This window comes from Melospiza melodia, chromosome 4, assembly GCF_035770615.1.
Source record: "Melospiza melodia melodia isolate bMelMel2 chromosome 4, bMelMel2.pri, whole genome shotgun sequence".
In the NCBI taxonomy this organism is placed as follows: domain Eukaryota; kingdom Metazoa; phylum Chordata; class Aves; order Passeriformes; family Passerellidae; genus Melospiza; species Melospiza melodia.
In genome coordinates, this window is record NC_086197.1 from 90,547,547 (window position 1) to 90,562,343 (window position 14,797).

The 14,797-nt window shown below is 37.1% G+C and overlaps 1 protein-coding gene across 3 annotated transcripts in view; it reads right to left on the reverse strand.

Moving 5' to 3' along the window:
- KMT2E (lysine methyltransferase 2E (inactive)) overlaps nucleotides 1–14,797 on the reverse strand; it is a 55,587-nt gene that overhangs the window by 6,322 nt on the left and 34,468 nt on the right. For all 3 annotated transcript variants that reach the window (XM_063155532.1, XM_063155533.1, XM_063155534.1), the window contains 13 exons: nucleotides 14,381–14,593; nucleotides 12,879–13,009; nucleotides 11,695–11,812; nucleotides 11,435–11,544; nucleotides 10,343–10,604; nucleotides 9,318–9,416; nucleotides 8,408–8,572; nucleotides 7,138–7,446; nucleotides 5,067–5,321; nucleotides 4,746–4,890; nucleotides 3,803–4,056; nucleotides 3,594–3,650; nucleotides 2,187–2,750 (listed from right to left, as the gene is read on the reverse strand). In XM_063155532.1, the coding sequence (XP_063011602.1) occupies nucleotides 2,187–2,750; nucleotides 3,594–3,650; nucleotides 3,803–4,056; nucleotides 4,746–4,890; nucleotides 5,067–5,321; nucleotides 7,138–7,446; nucleotides 8,408–8,572; nucleotides 9,318–9,416; nucleotides 10,343–10,604; nucleotides 11,435–11,544; nucleotides 11,695–11,812; nucleotides 12,879–13,009; nucleotides 14,381–14,593 (2,682 nt within the window). The remainder of the gene's footprint in view (nucleotides 1–2,186; nucleotides 2,751–3,593; nucleotides 3,651–3,802; nucleotides 4,057–4,745; nucleotides 4,891–5,066; nucleotides 5,322–7,137; nucleotides 7,447–8,407; nucleotides 8,573–9,317; nucleotides 9,417–10,342; nucleotides 10,605–11,434; nucleotides 11,545–11,694; nucleotides 11,813–12,878; nucleotides 13,010–14,380; nucleotides 14,594–14,797) is intronic.

The following is a 14,797-nucleotide window of genomic DNA, read 5'->3' on the forward strand; positions in this document are numbered from 1 at the left end:
ATACAATCACTACACCAAAGTTCCATGTAAGAGAAACCAGTTTTGGTGGTTAGTAAATTGCCTTCAGTGAAAAAAATACAGGCTCAAATGTTTTCACCATGAATCTTCAGGATTTGAATTACAAAGCTAAAATATTGACCTTCAGACCTACTTTATTGAGTAACTACACTAGTTTGGTAAAAATTACATTTAATGTCTACAGATTTTCTTCTAGTTATCAACATCCTGCTCTGAACCCATACAGCATCCAAACCAACAAACTAAAGTGCAATAACGAAAAAAATTAACGTTTAACTGGCTTAATCCTTAAAAAACTGGACATCCATTTCTAAACAGAGAGAAAAACCAAAGCAGCTGCTGTTTCCAGTCCTAAGGGGTTTTGTTTGTTTGCTTTCAAACATATATATTAGAGACCCATTCATATGTCAGGGTAAAAACAGTGAAAAATACCTGATTTTGCATAAAAAAGTTCAGGTAAAGAACTGATCTCACTTTCAAACAATTTTGTGTTATTTCCACATCATGTAACAGGGACCCCCTAAAGAATACTGCTTTAAAGAAAGCTTAAATGTTAGGAAACCCATGTAGTGTGGCACAATGTACAGGTCTGTACTGATAAAGGACTTGTGCAATAGTAAGGGAAAACAGGAGCAAATGTCCACAAAAATACAGAAATATGCAAAAACATCCTACAAAGACCTACCTAAAGATATTGTCATTTTACATGACTCTAGGGAAAAGGCTTTTATGAGTCTCCTACAAAATTCCCAAATCCTCACCTTTCACCTTAGGTGGGATCTAGCCCACCAGCTCTTTTTTTATACTGTCTAAGGTTTCAAATTTTTGTGTGTCCTCAGAAATCCTAAACCCCCTTCTCTTTCAGGGGTACAGATGCAATTTGCTCTGGCTGTTTCTTCAAACTGAGCCTGTTAGACAAGAACCTTGGGACTGGGGGCCTCAGGGGCAGCCACACCTTCCTTTAGTGGAGGATTAGTGCAGCGTAAGCTCTCAGCAGTAACAGCCTGGAACAATCCCTGCCAGCAAGGGACTTGGGGAAGGCTACTGAAGTACTCAGTGCTGCTGGGATTTGTGAAGCCTAATTTAGCCTTCAGAAAAAGAAGACTGTCAATTTACAGGAATTTTGGCTTCTGTTTTCTTTTCTGGTCTGCCAAAATAGCAGGGCTGCAGTAACACACAATCTATCAAATTCTCAGGGCCGTGACCAGGTAAGGTCAGAGCTCCTACAATATTGCTCCATTTATGTCTCAGCTTGAAGCAAGTAAACAAAAATCCAGTTCTGATGAAGAACTACTGAAGGAAGACTCCTCAATGCTCCACAGCAGGATGCCCCAGAGGAGCAGGAATATACAAGGGGCTGCAATGTGACCAAAAAGCCCTGAACCCCATTGTGTAGGCATGTACACATGCAGAAAACCTCAACCTCCTCACCACTACTTCTGTAAAGAAAATAAATCACACCTTCCAAACAAGAAAAAATACTAGAGTGTGTGATGAGGGAGAACAGGCAAACTGGTACACTGGAGACCACTGCCTTCCATCTTTGTCATCCTTTCTGCAAAGGGAGTCAACCTGACAGTACAATGCAGTCTAAGAATTACACAAAGTAACTTCCAATCCTGGTTTGAGTTACCCATGACAAAATCACTTATCTACAACTGTTTCATGAGAGCAGCAAATTTAGATTGAGCTTATTTTTCAAATTAAGCCAAGAAAAATATTTCTTGGAACTAAGGATTTCTGTGCAGTTTTAACTTTCAAGTGTGAGTAACATAAATCTATTCTTGCAACTTCTTGCAGTAATTCAGAACAGACGTTCACAGTATGTGGTCTCTAAGATGATAGTATATATTCTGTATAACAGAGCATTGTAACACCAGGTGGCATAAGCAACCATTTTCAAACCTGAAAAGCAATTATTTATTGGGCAATTCATTTAAGACTCATATGAAATAGAATTTGTATCTTTTACGTTGAAAAAATAAATTTACTAATAGTTTTATGCAGCTTTGCTTTTTGCCCTTCAATACTTCTCCTGAATGTCTACTACACTATAGTACATAAACATGAGCCACGAGTTGGTTTTTATTACACTGGGGTTCTTTCTGTTATAGAAACATCATCAGCAGACAATGGAAGACAGACCAAATGATTCTTAAATGTATAACCTTTTTCTTTTGTGGAGGGTTCTGGGGTGTGCAATTTCCATCCATCAAATTGTCGTTATTGACAGTCCTTCCAAAGCCAGGTGCAATTCCATCTTCTGAAGTACAAAAAACAGATGCTTCCATGAACATGCCTCTTGCATCGTCTTGAATCAGGCACTTTGACTCGTTTATTCTGAATCCACCTCCTACCTCCAACTGATGTGAAGGGGTCAAGTCCCTCAAATTAGAATTCATTGAGAAATTTACACCTGTCCTGTCAGGACTTTTTACCCAGGAAGAATAAACTGTGCCCCGTCCACAATGAGCAGTTTCTAATTGGCTGTTTGAATCAGTCCTATCATGTGTGGGGGCTTCCAGGTTTTTATGCAGTGCACTTTGCTCAATTACTTCGAGTCCCAGCTGGAGGTCTGACACAGATTCCATTTCTCCAGTGCACTGCCGTGTGACATCAGTTCTGCTCCTTGGACTAGAATATCCAATAGTCTTTATTTCTTGCAGGCCCATTTCTGTCAGGTTGGAATTTCTGAAAGAATTCAGTGCTAGAATCGATGCTCTGTCATAGCCCTGCATGAAGAAAAAACATGTAACTATTTTTTCATGCTCCATCAAACCTATCTGACATTCAGATGTGCTGTTAAGTGGGATTAAAGGCCTGCCAGTACCATGAATTTATCAATTTTTAAGAAACAATTCTACAGCCAGATTCTTAGTTTTACTATTCCCATGTATTAAGTGAAAGCATTTTAATAAATGTACATTAACCAAAATAAAAAGAAATATTAAGTGCCAGGGTTTATTTATAGACTGACAGAGGAAGGGGAAGAGCTTCAAAAGGAGCAAGTCCCAGGCCAGGAAGCTTGAAAGCACTTGCTTCAATGTAAAAGCAATCCTCCCTCAGTGTCAAAACACCTATTTCAAAGCAGGACAAGGAAGTGTTTCCAAGACACCTCTGAATTTTAGGATGAAGCCCCATGGCAAGACACATGCCCCCTGCAGGCTGGGAATGCCCAGGCATATTCCAACAGCACTCCTTCAACTATGCTGACTTACTAACCTTCTGCTCTGCTCTTTCACTTTGAGCATAACTGGGATCCACACAAACAATTAAGAAATGCTGGTAACAAGGAGAAATGTTAATCTGAATATAACTACAGCCTGGAAAACAAAGTGTTCTCTTTCTGTTCCTATTTACAAATTGCAGTAGTTACTCCTTTCCATTATAAAAGGGGATCCTGATCCAAATCACGATTTTTAAGTGATACAGAGAAAAACTGGTTTTAAACAGAAAATATAAGAGGTAAAGTGGAAATATAAAGGAGTAAGCAAGTAAAACCTATGGGGAAGTTAGCCTTTAAATTCTCAGGAACTTGCAATGATACCATTTGCAGATTTTGCAGATTTCCTTACCTCTTGACTGTAAGCTCGCCTTTTTATTTCTGGGGAACTGTCAGGTGAGGAAATATTCTAAATAAACAAGAAGAAATTGCAAGTCAATTAATTTTTTAGCCTAAAGAAATACCTCTCCCCCATTATGTAGCAGGAGTACAAACTACAGATTGACACTGCAATGTCTGAACACTTTCTCTGAACACCCTAGAATTCATGACAAATCTCACCTCAAAGTGCATGGTGTTTCCATGTATACATGGAGTTACAGGAGTAACTGGTGAATAGATGGGTTTGTAACCATTTCGACAAGCCTCATCCTCTGTTTTTACCCGGGGAGGAGTGGCAAACAACGATGGCTCGGAGGCAGTGATGTCAGCATGGGTTGGTGTGGCATAGGGAGAAGGAGTAGGTGTGGAGGTTTCTGAGAAAGCAGACTCCAACAGCTGATACAGTCTTCGTTTTTTTAGTGGTGTGGTTAGATCTGTGTGTTAAAATTAGAAAAAAGTGGTATGATTTCTAGATAGAACAATCGCAGTTGCTTTACTTTAGGTAATGAAATTGTTCATTCCGAATTAAACAGTTTTAAGATCAAAAAAATCTCAGAAGGGCAGGCTTGCTGAGAGATGAACTTTTAACAGCCCACAGGCTTCCTGAAAAATAAACTCTTAGCAGCCTACAGATATATCAGTAAGGGAATTCAGTGTGCCAGGATGCTGAGAAGAACTGCCTATGCCTTCAGAGAAGGCCAAGTCAACTCCTATGCATTTTTAAGACTGTTCAGCTAAAAGGTAGTTTCAGTGCACTCCAATTTTCTATTATGCCTAGAAGATTACACAGCTTCCCCCCCTCTGTGCTACATATTTTAAAGGGATTCTAAGTATAGAGAAAGCATAGAAAATTAAATTTATAACCTGACCTCTTAATACCAATAGCAAAACCATTAGTCTTTTGTTGACTGTAAATATTAGGATATATAATGGTTTCTTATCTAATATACATTAAAGAGGGAAAAATTCCCAACTGCTATGCAACTAAACATTTCTTTCAAAGTATCAGGAAAACGTGCAAATACTCCTGGAATTTTCATCAAGTCATCAATTTAAAAACAGTGCTCCACAATCAGATACTTCATCATAGCTGTTATGTAGTGTATTTACAAAAGCTTCACACCTGTTAAGGAACAGCTGTCATTCAGTAATAAGGGACTTTTATGTTCACCATTGATGGCTGGACTTCTAGATCTCTCTTGTGATGGTGAATTAAATCTATCAATCGTTGTTGAGTTTTCTTCTTCCAAAGCCTGCTTCAACCAACGCTGTAAAAAACCAAGGAGTTCCAATTAGCAACTTAAAACTTTAATGATGAACATTTCAAAATGTGTAGTATGACTGGTTTCCCAAACAGCCTTTTTCTGCCTGAATTTATGTTAATAAATAAAGACTTCTTTTTAATTAATATGGGATAGGACGCCATAACGAAGAGAAGCATTACCTTTTTACAAGAGCCAGTAATGTTTTCCACAGGTTCTTTTTTCCTCCTCTTTTCTGAAAGGAATGGAGAAGTAAAACGGATATAGTGCTTTGGAGTTGAATACACGTGAGGGCTGTAAGTGAGGCCAGGTAAGGAGTTCAGCTGGGTAGCCAGAACTTCAGGGTCCGTGGTTATGCGTAGAGGCCTTTCTGGCACAGTGTCTGTAGGCTTCCCTGCTTTATCACTCTTTTCACTCAACCATTCACTAACCAAGTGCTAAACAGAGAGAGAAAAAAAAATTAGTGTTTTATGAGTGTGTTAACCAGTGGCTTTTTATAAGTGTTTAGTTGAATTATTCATCTAGTCAACTACTACACAAACCAGATACAGTTTCCAGGCTCCAAGTTTAAGAAGACCTGGCAAGAATGAGCTCAGTTTTAGTGAAATCATGGGAACAGCAGAAGAAATCAGTACAGGTTTGCTGACACACCAGTTTGGGGGAGGGGCAGGGGTGTTTAGTTATTTCCTTTTGTTGTAAACTACACTTAGTTCTTCTGCATTTAATTCTCACTGAACATTACAATAAAAGTGCCTAGATCAACTGTAATTAGGATGTCAATTCAGTAACAGAATTCTAAAACAAAATTTCAACTTGTGCCTGAGTACCAGGCTGAGGAGAAATAGTGTAACATTAACAGAGCAAAATTAAAGAAGCTCCTCATCAGATTTCCATACTGTCAGGACTGTGCCTCAGTCAACACATCAGGCACCTGCCTTCAACACTCTCCAACTGTAGTAGTAAATGTGGTGTAACTGAACACAAAGACACACTGGTCCAAAAAGGCTAGTATTTCCTAGCTAGTTCAGTGTTTTAAAAAAAATATGCCAGTAAATTTTAGTTTTTATTAACAGATAAACTAACCTCCTAGATTTTACAGTGATTCAAAATTAAGGACACACAACAGTAAATATTAATATGATATCAAGATTTTAACACTAATTATCATAATAAATTTTATTTTGTCTTTTAAAATCCATTGTTATTTGATTAATTTTTAAAGCAAGACCTTCTCTGCACTTAGGGTAGAATGGATGCAATGCAGAGACATTTCACAGATACCCGAAGCCTGAATTTGACTGCACTTTGTTGCTGTTTATGAGTATTAAACATTTCTTCCTTCTTTTCTGCTATGCAACAGGCAAGAAAGAAAGAAGTGTTCCCCCTCACAAGAATGTAACAGTGATGCAAACAAGCAGTGTTACAGAATGACTCAGGGACCTTTTGGAAAAAACTAATCTAAATTATGTTTGGGGTTTAAGATAGAAAACCATCTTAAAATTGTTATTTTTCTTTTGACAAGAAGTTTTGACCTTTCACTCCCCACCTGCCCTTTTCCTCCACTGATTAAAGTTTTCTTATAAATCACACTACAAATACTTTTTAATGCATTCTGTGAAGTTTAAAGCAGAAAGCTGTACTGCTTTAGTTGTACTTGCAGATTTAAGATTTTTGAGTGTCTTTTAATATCGTGCCATTTTGTACAACTTTTTTGCAATGCAGTCTAATGGAAAGAAATTTTACAGCAAAGCAGCATTAAAGAGTAAAGAATTTTCCCTCCAGACATGCACATACACATTTGGGGTGTTTAAATCCATTTACTTCAGAACAGACAGCTGAGAAGTACTAGGAGTTAGTGAGTTTCTTGGAGATATTGTTTGCTATCTGAAGCATACAATGAACAAAGGAAGAAAGGCAACTTTTATTTCTTTGGGCTTCTCTTTAAATTCAGCTTTAATTATATTTTGGTTATGTATATTATTTCAATCCATTTAGAAAGCTCATTTAGAAAACATTTTGTTCCCAAACTGCTCTGAAGATGTATTTTGGAAGTGTCTTCAATCCAAACTAACTTCCACCAAACAATGTTACACATATTTTAATCTATTACCAATGAGTGACTATACAATGGTGATTTTTCAAGAAATGAGTAAACATTTTAAAAACAATGCATAGTTGCACACTGATGAAGCAGCCTATAATTTTTTAAAAACTGTTAAGGTCCATCTTTTCCTCATCCCTCAAGAGACTTACCTTCTTTGTTTTTGGATACTTTGTAGGGCATTTACTAAGTGCTGGAGCTTCTGTTTCAGTAACCATTTCTGTAACAACAGTTTCTGTTTCAGGCTCAGCTACCAGGGCTGCATTCTCAGTTTCGTTGTGCTGTGAAGTGACTTCCACATCAGGAGAGGAGGGCTGGATATCTGAGCACATGCTGACGGTCCTGTGCCGCCTGCGCTGCTGCCCGATGTGAGTTCTGCTCCGGGAGAAGCTTTTCCTCTGCTTAGTCCTGTTCACTTTGGCTGGGGTGGGCTTGGTGGCAGTTTCTTCTTTTGCCGGTTCCTGGGACAAGGCAAAAGTCAAGTAATCACATCCCATACATGTCTAGAGCTACTTATCTTTCTTAGGAAAAAAAAGAAGTTAGTTCCCTCTTCATTTACAGAAGGAAGTCTCAATCTCATTTTTGTTGTCAGAACTACAACAATTCTCTCCTTCTTGAAGGGGAATTACAGCATTTCCTGTAGCTTCCTCCCAAGCACCAGCTGTATCATCATCAGCAGGGCTCACACACACCCATCACCAGTCAGATCACGACATTCATTCATCCCTAAGCCAGAAATCAACTGCTTATATCACCATGTCTTTCAATCCAATATTCTTTTGGCAATTCATAGTTTAGCTAGGTGTTTAGCTTTGTCACAAAAGGTACCTAAGAGAATGCTGACACACACAGCTCAGGGAAACAACCTGGACTGGGAATCATTAAATTAGTATTTGCAAACTAAGAAGCATCCATTAACAACAGAGTTAAAAACTGTTAGAAAACATGAAGTATCATCTGCACGAACTCAGAAAAAAACCACTTTACTAACCCATTTACTTTAAAATAACAGAAAGATTGGAATACTATGTGTTCCTGAAAAACCCACTGAAAAAACAAATATCTCTCCACTGGTTACAGAGGGTGCCTAAGGACAGTCACCTCCTGTGGCTAAAGTCAACACTGATAAATGTTCCATCCTGAACTTCAAAGACAGACTGAATTACACAGCTGTTGTGGGTGTATGTATGTTTGCATAAATTCATGTAACTGAAAATCTTCACTGAAGAATTCTATATGGATCTTATCTGGAAAAAATTCAGAAGCCAATAAAATGTAATGTCAAACAACATTTTGGTTACATATACTTGAGTTCAGAGATTAAAAAAAAAAATCATACATCTTAACATGCAGCGTGCCAGCCAAATTGATAAAATATGCAATGTTAAAAGCCAGCTTTATAATAAAGCTCCAGATAACTACCTGAATAAACTCAGCATCATTGAGAATCTGTGCTTCCTTGCATTCTGATTTAACCTCCGTTTTTGCTGTGCTGATTCTTTCCAAAGCCTGTTCTCTTCTTTTTTCTCTTTTTTCTAGTCTGGCAAAAGCTTGCAGGATAGCTTCCATTTTCCGTTCTTCTCTTGTCTGATGGATTTAACAATAATCATGATCAGTTTTAGTCATAATCTCCCATATATTTAAATATGTAATTACTCTCACTCCTATTTTTTAAGTACTTCTAAACATGTTCAGTATATGTCTGACATGAAGATCAAGTTCAGGAGAAGCTCAGATTAAAGGGATATGTTACAATCACTGCAAATACTAGACTTCTGAAGAAAGGCTTGCATCCATACCAGCTTGACAAACAAGAAAATCCTACTCTGAATTTAAGAATGTGCTTAATTTTTTGAACACTTAACCAAAAAAAGGGCAGATGTTAAGATACTAGATTTATTGTCACTGCTCTACCAAAATCCAAAAATTACGATTTCTGTGACTTTTTATTCAAGTAGGGAATTAAAATAAAATAGGGGAAAATCTTAATTCCCAATGCTAGCTATAAAAATAGCCAATACAAATCACAAGCAATAATAAAAGAGCAAATAATGAGATCTAAAACAGGCATTGCAGAAATCATCTAAAGACACTAAAAAATGATATACAATTGAAGATAAAAGCAGATTTTTGTCAGAATGCAGTGATGAACCCAGATGAACTGTTCTCAAATAGCAAGCCTTGCATTTTAAGGCTAAGTTCATGTAAGGATCTGACTTTGCACATGCTCAGATTGTACAAGCCCACAAAAAGGCAGCAATTAGCATGGGAAGAGCAGGTGTCACTAAGCCTTAATGATGCCTTTTAGGCAGCTACTTGCTTCCCAACTTACCATCTTCCTTTTCCTTTCTGCAATCTGCTCCTCTGATTCCATTTCTACTTCATTGCTAATGGGAGTTTTTTCTTCTATATCATCGATAAAATCTGGCTCCTGCAAGATGGAAGCGACTGTTTTACAGAAATTCTACTCCTTTGGTAAATTAGAGTGAACTGAAAGCTACAAAGAACTAAGAATCCTCAGATCACTACATCAGAAGCAGCCAAACTAACAAATCAGGATGAAAAGTGTTCCATTCCCACTCCCTCATCCCACCAAGCAAAAAGAAGTATCAGAATGAAACCTTCAAAACAAAGGAAACTTTAGGACACTAACAATGGCCACTGCTCTAACCATTTTATAATCAGTTAAATAGTTTGGAGCTTTATATTATCCACCCACAAAAAAGCGTTACTTTTAGTGAAATGGAATGAATGCCAAAACTTCAATTACACAGAAGTAACTGAAGTTTTACTCAGCTCTGAAGTGTACTCAATTGAAGTCACATTTTTCCATTTGAACATTCACTATAGAATCTAATGATGGTGCCACATCATATGGAAACACAGAAGTTACCTAACTAACAATGGTTTTCTGTTTTCAAAGAAAAAACAAGCATGAAAGTGTAACTTTGAAACTAATTAAACGTTCACTACTCCTATATGCAATTTCACTTTTATATAAAGGACTAGACAAAGATTTAAAGTTTGTCCTAAAATATATATATCTAAACATAGACACCAGGCAATTAGTAGCTTTTTCCTGGGGTGATACATATGGTGCTATGTAAAGTGTATGGGAAAATGCAAATGCACTTTTAACAGCTTTATTCTTCCCACAATTCCTACTTTTCAATTTTGAAAAACAATACAAGTTCTCCTGTGAATGTTCTATATAAGCACTGTATATTACATAAAACGATCAGGAGAAGATTCCATATACCAGCTATCATTTCTTGAAAGCATGACACAAAACACAGATCAAAAATCACTCTCAAATGAGAAAGTTTAAATTATTTCTGAGCATCTTTGTGTCAGTACCTGATTATTAGAAATGGACAGCCTGAGGGGAGAGAGCTTCCTCTGTTTATTATCTGCAATTTTCATTTTGGTGGCTGCTCCTTCACAATCCAATGTGATGTTCTGATTTTGAGTCTCTTTTTCTCTTGAAACATCTTTCTCTTTCTTTCCCTTTTTCCTTCTAGTTTCATATCCAGTATTGATGTTTTCTGTAGGCTCGGAACGTCTGAGAACTGGACACTCAGGATTTTCTTTGAGGCAAGCACAATCCACTTTGTATTTACTGTAAGTAATTAAATACAAGAAGGCATATTTGATTAGGTTGTACAGCAATGAGACCCCTCAATACTGAATCACTGATATTTCACATTAAACATCTGCTGTAATGCAAACCAACCATGTTAACATGCACGTCACAAGAGTTTTCACCACAATATACAATGCTACTGTAACTCAAAAACCTTATCTACAGGTTAATCCTTTAGCTCTGCCACACAGAATTCTTTTAAATTCAAGTTAGTATTCTGCTTGAAGGCCAAAAGACATCTAAAACCTGAGCATAATCCTAAGAGGAAATATAACCAACATAAAACAGATGCATGAAGTTCGAGAGTTCATTTTATATGCAAAAATGGCAGACACAATTTACAGCACGAGCACACCAAACTCAGTGTCACTCAGCACAATTTTAAGCTCCACTTGAATACACAGAAAATTCAAACCTGTTCAACTGAAACAGGCTGTCACTGGTACTAAACACAACTACTGTGTATTTTTAGGAGGAGTATGCCTACAACTCTGAACAGTGCCCAGTATCTTGAGATAGTGTGAAGCCGTGCTGATTAGCACACGTGCTCTGTGGTCACACACAGCTCAGGTCACACAGCAAAGGCATGTCTGCACAGCACTGCATCCAAGCTGGCCACAGAATGCAGTAATAAAAATACACAACTCTGCCCACACACACTGTTCATTGTAAATACAGTGCCTAAGGAGCTTTGTGTTATTAAAACATGCAAGAAAGTAAATGATGCAAAACCAAAGTCATTCTGAATTGCAAAGTAACTTACTGAGCATTAGAGGTATTTTAAAACAGTATTCTCAAATACTTACCAATTTCCATAATCAAAATCAAATGCTATGGTAATCTCTGCTCCCTTTGGAATGTTATGGATGGAGTAAATATAAAGATGAATTGTTCCATCTTCAATTACATGCCTCACCTGTAATCAAGAGAATGTTGTTACATTATCATGAATTACTTTCAAGTTCTTGTATAAAAAGTGTAGGGATTGCTCAGATTAACAGGAATCTCGTGGAAAAGGAGATTCCTAAGTAAATGAAACCTAGTTTAACTTTCTAAAGGTGCTCACCTCTGCATTTGGTGTACATGAACGCCTGATAAATCGAGCCTCATTTCCAAAAGTTCTTGCATCAACACACATTTCTAGCCCATGGAATTTGGAGTAAAACAAAACAAATGGGTACGGCCTGAAAAACACACAAGAAAATTGGGAATTTCATTAATTTTTCAAGATGATAAACAGTGCTTATTCTCCTTATTAGTCAGCTTTGTAACGTGATGCTTGGTACAATACACCAAATTTGGAGGCTAATCTAAGAATGACATGTTCAAGCTTCATGATTTTAGCAGATATATTCCCCACATATGTTCTCAGAATACCTCAAGATGGAGTTACAGCCCTGTATCATCTGCATAGGCTCCACAGGGAGAACATTAACAGAGCAAGCACTAGACATGGAAGACACACAGTTGAAGTTTTTCAAATTTCTTAAACTTTTTTTATGACAGGCCCCAAAATGAAACTCAGAAATTTATATGCCACATAGAATAGTTTTTTTAAAAAGTAGGACCACCACATCCCTGCCTAACACCTGCAGCATCACTAGCACCAACTCTCCTGAAGGAAAGGGGCCTCCAAATATTTATAAAGTCATACTTTAAATTCTGCTATTCCAAGTTCCAAGGAACCTTGTATCTTTACTGAGCAAAAGCTCCATCTCCTTCAAGAGGCATTCTGCAAATTTCTGAGGAGGGGTGTTCATGCAGTTAGTGGCAGCATCAAAATCAACCCACAAGAAGAAGGAAGCAGCCACACACTGCTCAGTAAACTAACTAGAGAACTCTAGCAGTAAAACAGCCCCAAGCTGACCTGTGTCCAATTTCATTCTCAGCCCTGTGGACTTAAAATCCATTTCTCTCACAAAGGATAAAGCCTTTACCATTAATATAGTCATTATTCTATGATGGCAGAACCTGTCTATTTCCTGGTTTAAGGTGAACAACTACCCAGCTGAGCATGCAAGAATTCTATAATTAGGAAGGAACAAAAAAGAGAAAACTAGCTCCTGAATAAATCTGTAAGGATACCCAGAAGAGAAGGGGACAGAAAAGGTTCCAGTTGTCATTACTTTTAATCACACAAAGTAAAATACAAGACACTGCTGGTAACTAAGATCCACTTGTACTTGAAGCAACAGTTTGGCAAGCATCATTTTAACAATCACTTGACTGAAACATAAAGAATGAACAAACCTTTTAAAGAAATATCCATTAGCTTCAAATTGTTCTCTCAGCATGAACTTTCCTCTGTATTCAATAATAAGTGCATCAGGAGGCAAGTCTTTGGCAGCCTTTAAAATTTTCTTGTTTTTTTGCACATAACTCTGTAAAGACAGATTCATTTATGAATTTTTACTTTCTACCATTTTTCCATTAATAGCATATTATATTTTCACAACTATTTAACAATTTTATATGAACTAAAAAAGCCCCTTCTTTTTGTAATTAAACCTCCAGACTGAACTGACCAAGCTGTCTTGCTCACCTAGCAATGCCACTAGTTATCAATTTAGACACAAGGAATGCTTTGGCCCTAGCTCTCCAGGACATGGCTAAAAACCAACATATTCATGTTTTTACAATTCAAGTACTATAGCCTTTAGTGCACTTAACGCTCACCATGACTAGGATGAATTGCTGCATTGTTTTGCACAACACTTTCAAAAAGCTACAATTCCTTTGAACAAAACAAAACATGCAGACATTCACAACTCATTAAAGAAAAATCAAAACAGGGAATAACATAATAATTGAAAGAAAAAAAAAAAGAATCCTGACAGAGTTTCCAAATTCATTTTCATATCTTTAGATGGAAGGATGGCTTTAATTAAAAACCAATACATACCCTGGCAATTAGTGAACTCACACCTCTCATAACTGCCATCACCAATGAAAAAGGAAGTAGCCTCTATGTAGGCAAAAGGCTCTGTAAGTAGGGATAATCCTCTAAGGAGGGTGTCCCATATGCCATGATGGTCTTTGAGAAAAAGAAGCAAAGATGCTTCCATTAATCTGCTACAGTAACTACTCCTCCAGATTTCTGCTACAAAATACGAAGTTTTTTACATGGCTCTGATTTTAAGTGTGTAAGTAACTGGTAAGTTACTGATAAATAAGGCTAGAAAAAAGCACTGCACAACTTCCTCATAAACTAGAAATTACAGGATGAGTCAAAAAAGAATCACTATCAGAAATACCACCCATGAACATCCAGAACACCTACCACACCTTAAGAAAAATGTTGACAATGAACATCATGATACACATAGTAGGGGGAAAAAATAAATTCAGTTCCATTGGTTCTTTCTACTCTAACAACTCGAGGTATCTCTCAGAGAGAAACAGCAACAAAACTGACTAAAGCTATGTGTCAAGAGACAGTCTAAGGGCAACCCAATATTCAGGCTGAAACTAACACCTTAGCTACTTTTTAGGATAAATGATATGCAAAATGTAAACATAACCAGGGTGGTATAGAACGTATAAAAATCTGAAAAATATGTTAAAATTCTGATGCTCAAATCTGGTGAGACAAGGAACAAAAAGTGAATGTGAAGTCCCTTTTTTGTGTTTTTTCCTGTGGCTTTTTTTATTGTTTTGTTTTGGGGTTTTTTGGTTGGTTGGGGTTTCTTTAAGGCATCTAATGTCATGTACAAACACAGCATGCAGTAACACAACAAGGCACAGCTCATTACCTCTACTGGAGGTTTGAAAATCAGATTGCTGGTGCTGACTTCTTTTTTGTCATTTCCATTGCCTAATCTGAGAGCTATTTTTTGTGCCTCCCTCTGGACACCTTCACTGTATTGGTTATTATTTGCTTCTTCATAGCGATCCATCCATGCCTTGATTTTAGTTTCCCATCCAAAGTTCGAACTGTCAGTAGGATCAATCTCTGGAGCTGAGCCCTAAAAATTGAAGTAAATCACCAGATATTAGAAGGCAAGATATTAAAGGAAAAATTCTGTAACAAGACACAAAATGATGGGCAAAGGTATGCCACTGATTTACAGGTTGGGTTTCTTTAGCAAGTCTAGTATAAAACTTTGTATTACTTAAAAACATTGAGATAAATTCAGTCCCATTACATTTGTCCTTTCAAGAATTTTATT